At 36.0% G+C, this 3,488-nt stretch overlaps 1 protein-coding gene across 1 annotated transcript; it reads right to left on the reverse strand.

Annotated features, from left to right (window-relative positions):
- Positions 1-2,254: 2,254 nt before the first annotated feature.
- LOC145682124 (uncharacterized) lies at positions 2,255-3,247 on the reverse strand. Its single transcript, XM_081753718.1, has one exon. The coding sequence runs from the start codon at positions 3,245-3,247 to the stop codon at positions 2,255-2,257; it is 993 nt and encodes a 330-aa protein (XP_081609844.1).
- Positions 3,248-3,488: the final 241 nt, after the last annotated feature.

The following is a 3,488-nucleotide window of genomic DNA, read 5'->3' on the forward strand; positions in this document are numbered from 1 at the left end:
CACGTGATCTGTGACGTATTCGTGACGTTGAGTGGTGACAAGAATCAAGCTAGGAGACCAGCAGAGCTTGCGGAAGACATTTCCCGCGTCTATTGAAATACGGAGATTTTACCACCTTGTAAATTCTATGGAAAGAGGATAATAGCACAAAAATTTCGGATGAAAGAAACGAAATAGGAAAAAATATAAATAATTTCCTAGTTTGGAGCACGTTAACTTTACAATGTTCGCCCAAATCTCCACATTTAGTTACATTTCTATTATTAAAAATAAGATGCAAAATACTGGGGACGGGGATCACTCCCTTCCTTCACCTATCTAAGCAATTCTATTTGTATCTTGGTGACAGGGAGGTAGCCAGGGAATAGTCCGTGGGGTGTAGATTCCCCCGAAAATTAAGGTGAAACGAAAAAATGCTACCTATAAATAGCATTTTTCACACTAACTTTAGAAGTTGCAACAGTCTACTCCCCCCTGACACACGCACAAACACCGAAATGAAGTAACTAACGGAATAAATATCAAACGAGTAAATAAGAAGTAATTAACAAATCCCTAAAAAAGTAATTTGCGTAAAAAATTTGAATCGACTTGCTATATTTACAAAAAAAAATGCATAAGGTTAAAACTATTCTACTAAGAGAAGTTTTTTTTTGCGAGAAATATAAGATGAATAACTTACCCTCCCCTTCGACGCTATATCGATACGTTAAGCTTCATTGTGTGATTACTTCACTAACTTTTTCATTTTCTTTTGTTGAGCGTGACTTGGTGAACTAACGTTGTTTATATGCCTAATCCTAATAATAGTTCTTAATCTTATAAATCTTTCGATTACACTAAGAGGCACATGTGGTATCTTGCGCGATATCAATTCGGATAGGGTTTTCACAACTTTTGCCTTTTGTCGAAATGATGTTGAACCATGAAACTTCAAAAATTCTCTGTTCATGAACATCACATCTTCATAAAATTTATTCGACGGGTGCACAAGACTACCTCTAGAGAGAAACGACAACCATGAAACTTTTCCATCTATTATTTTCTTGTCCTCTGAGCATAATTCTGGATATTTTTTACCTTCTTTGAAAGCTATATATCCAGCTATATACAGCAAACCTTCGTTTGACGTGTTTATGTTCTCATCACTATTTTCCTTCAGCGTTCCGTGTACAGAGTTCCGATGAAGCCCTTCATGTTCAATTGCATAATTACTACTTGAACATTCATCAGTTTTATGTTCGAGGTTCTCAACTATACTCTGTGATTCTTTCAATAGTGATACATAAAACTCGGAGGAAACATACGGCTCGTCACTGTCTTCACTCACATTCAAATTTGAACTTATAGCGGAAACATTGCGACTTAAAATTAGTTTCCTTAATCGATACTTAACTTCAACTGGTGTAGGATGATCATACTGTCCACCAGCAAAGCGTAGCTGCGAAAAGAGATTCTCTAAGCAATCCTGACTAAGTCTACTCGTTAATATATATTGTATACCATATTTACTTTTGACATATTCGAATAAAGATATTAAAGATTTAATAGATATTGCAATACCTTCCTGAAATGGCAAAATTTTTTTGCTTCCTACTTTTCTTATACCTAAGGTAAGATTTAGCATTTGCGACAAAATACTTAATTGGGATTGAATAGAATTTCCAAAAGCACTTCTTAAGGGCTTTCTAAAATCGAAAGGTAGGCGCGAATTAAAAACATCAAAAAATTTATCTATAGCCAAAATGAAGTTAAATAATGTTTCTTCCTTTGGACACACATACCGCACTGCCTTTGCAACACTTTCCGAAAAAAGTTCTGTTGCATATTTCACGCACTGTCTGTTTGTTCCATGAACGTTCATATGAATGTCACGAAGCTTGGGACATATTTTAATTTCATTACAGTCATCTTTCGAAAGAGCTACTAATGGGAATTTTGAAATTCTCTCTCCTGATGGTGATACATAGCCTTCATCTAAGAAATGATTCCTTAATAACTTAATGATGTGAGGAATATCGGCAAAAAAGAATATATTTCTTTCGGTGTCGAAAGGATTGCGATATGACGTGTTATTCATTGTTATCCCTAATTCTTTCCAAAGACGCCTATTTGATCCTCCAAGATCTGATACTGCAGCAACCACAGGATACCCTATTTCTTCTAGAGCTTGGACAATTGTGTCAAATAATGTTTTTGTAAACCTAATATCAAAATCAAAATATATTGGTTGTTTCCATTTACCCACTAATCCTCAAACCATTACCACTAACACCTGTTTAGAAGGTTCATATACAGTATCAGTCCGTTTGTCATAACAAGCTTTTTGTAGAATGTTCATTTCATCAAACGAGATCACACACAATTTTTCTGAAACAGATAGACTTTCACCTTTGGCCTTCAATATGCATATGACTTGCTTCAGAAGACCTGGCTCACATTTTATTGAACGAAACCAACGGCGAATGGTACTTACACTCGGCAGTGGAAAATGGCACTTTTCGCGCAAGAACATGTATGTTTTCTTTGACAAAGTCCAAAGAGACAAACACATCGTCATATCTTCTTGTTGCCACTTAGTTCTCGTTTTCTGATTGAGTTGGCAATCAATTTGGCTATCAGTGAATGACGTTTGTAAAATTCTTCGAACTTCACTCGCAACGAATCTGCGCTGCCTACTGGGATTTAACTTTTTACGCAAATTCGAAATTTGAGCTTGATAAGCTCTGTTGCGGCCTTTTTCGGTTTCTAATTGATTCTTTAAATTATTTAGCTGTGCACGTAATTCTTCGTTTTCTTTTACTAAGTTGTTTTGGAGAACATTATCATTATCATATATATTATCACTCAGTACACTTTTACACTTTTTCTTAGGAGATGGCGGTGATTCTTGTAGTATGCTCGCTATTTGTCGTTTCCTCTCTCTTACTAACTGTCGATCACCTCGTTCTGATTTTTGGGGAGAAAAATTAGACGGTAAACTTATTTTGGGGACTGCATATTGTTTAAGACGTTTTCTGGGAGGGAGGCCTAATAATTCATGTTCCAAGTCACGCTCATAATCATCACTACAAAAATGCGTAGAACAAATTCGACTATTTTCGGGCTTAAAACTGTCTTTTCGTTTGCACCTTACTGTCCACACCGCAGAGACCGCAGAATCCTTTGGGAAACGATGAAAAATAATTTCTTTATTGCAACTTCTGCTGTTGTTCTTACAAGTTGAAACAGCACACTCAGACGGCATTTTCTTTAGATATTAGACATGCACTTACTCACTCAGCATTAACACACGAATATGTGATAATATTGGAAAAATACACACAACAAAACACAGCTCACAACACAATCACAAAACAAACTAATTTCTAACAGAAATGCTTCTCAAATTCTTCTTTCCAGCCACACATGTTTCCCATTATTTTGTATTTGTGTATGTGTGTGTGTACGTCCCTTTAGTTGTCGCCATGTGACGTCATAGTTTGACC

This window comes from Thermobia domestica, chromosome 3, assembly GCF_964235325.1.
Source record: "Thermobia domestica chromosome 3, izTheDome1.hap1.1, whole genome shotgun sequence".
NCBI lineage: Eukaryota > Metazoa > Arthropoda > Insecta > Zygentoma > Lepismatidae > Thermobia > Thermobia domestica.

Excerpts from the sequence above, each read along its gene's own strand:
- LOC145682124 (XM_081753718.1), bottom strand. The coding sequence starts at position 3,247 with ATGCCGTCTGAGTGTGCTGTTTCAACTTGTAAGAACAACAGCAGAAGT.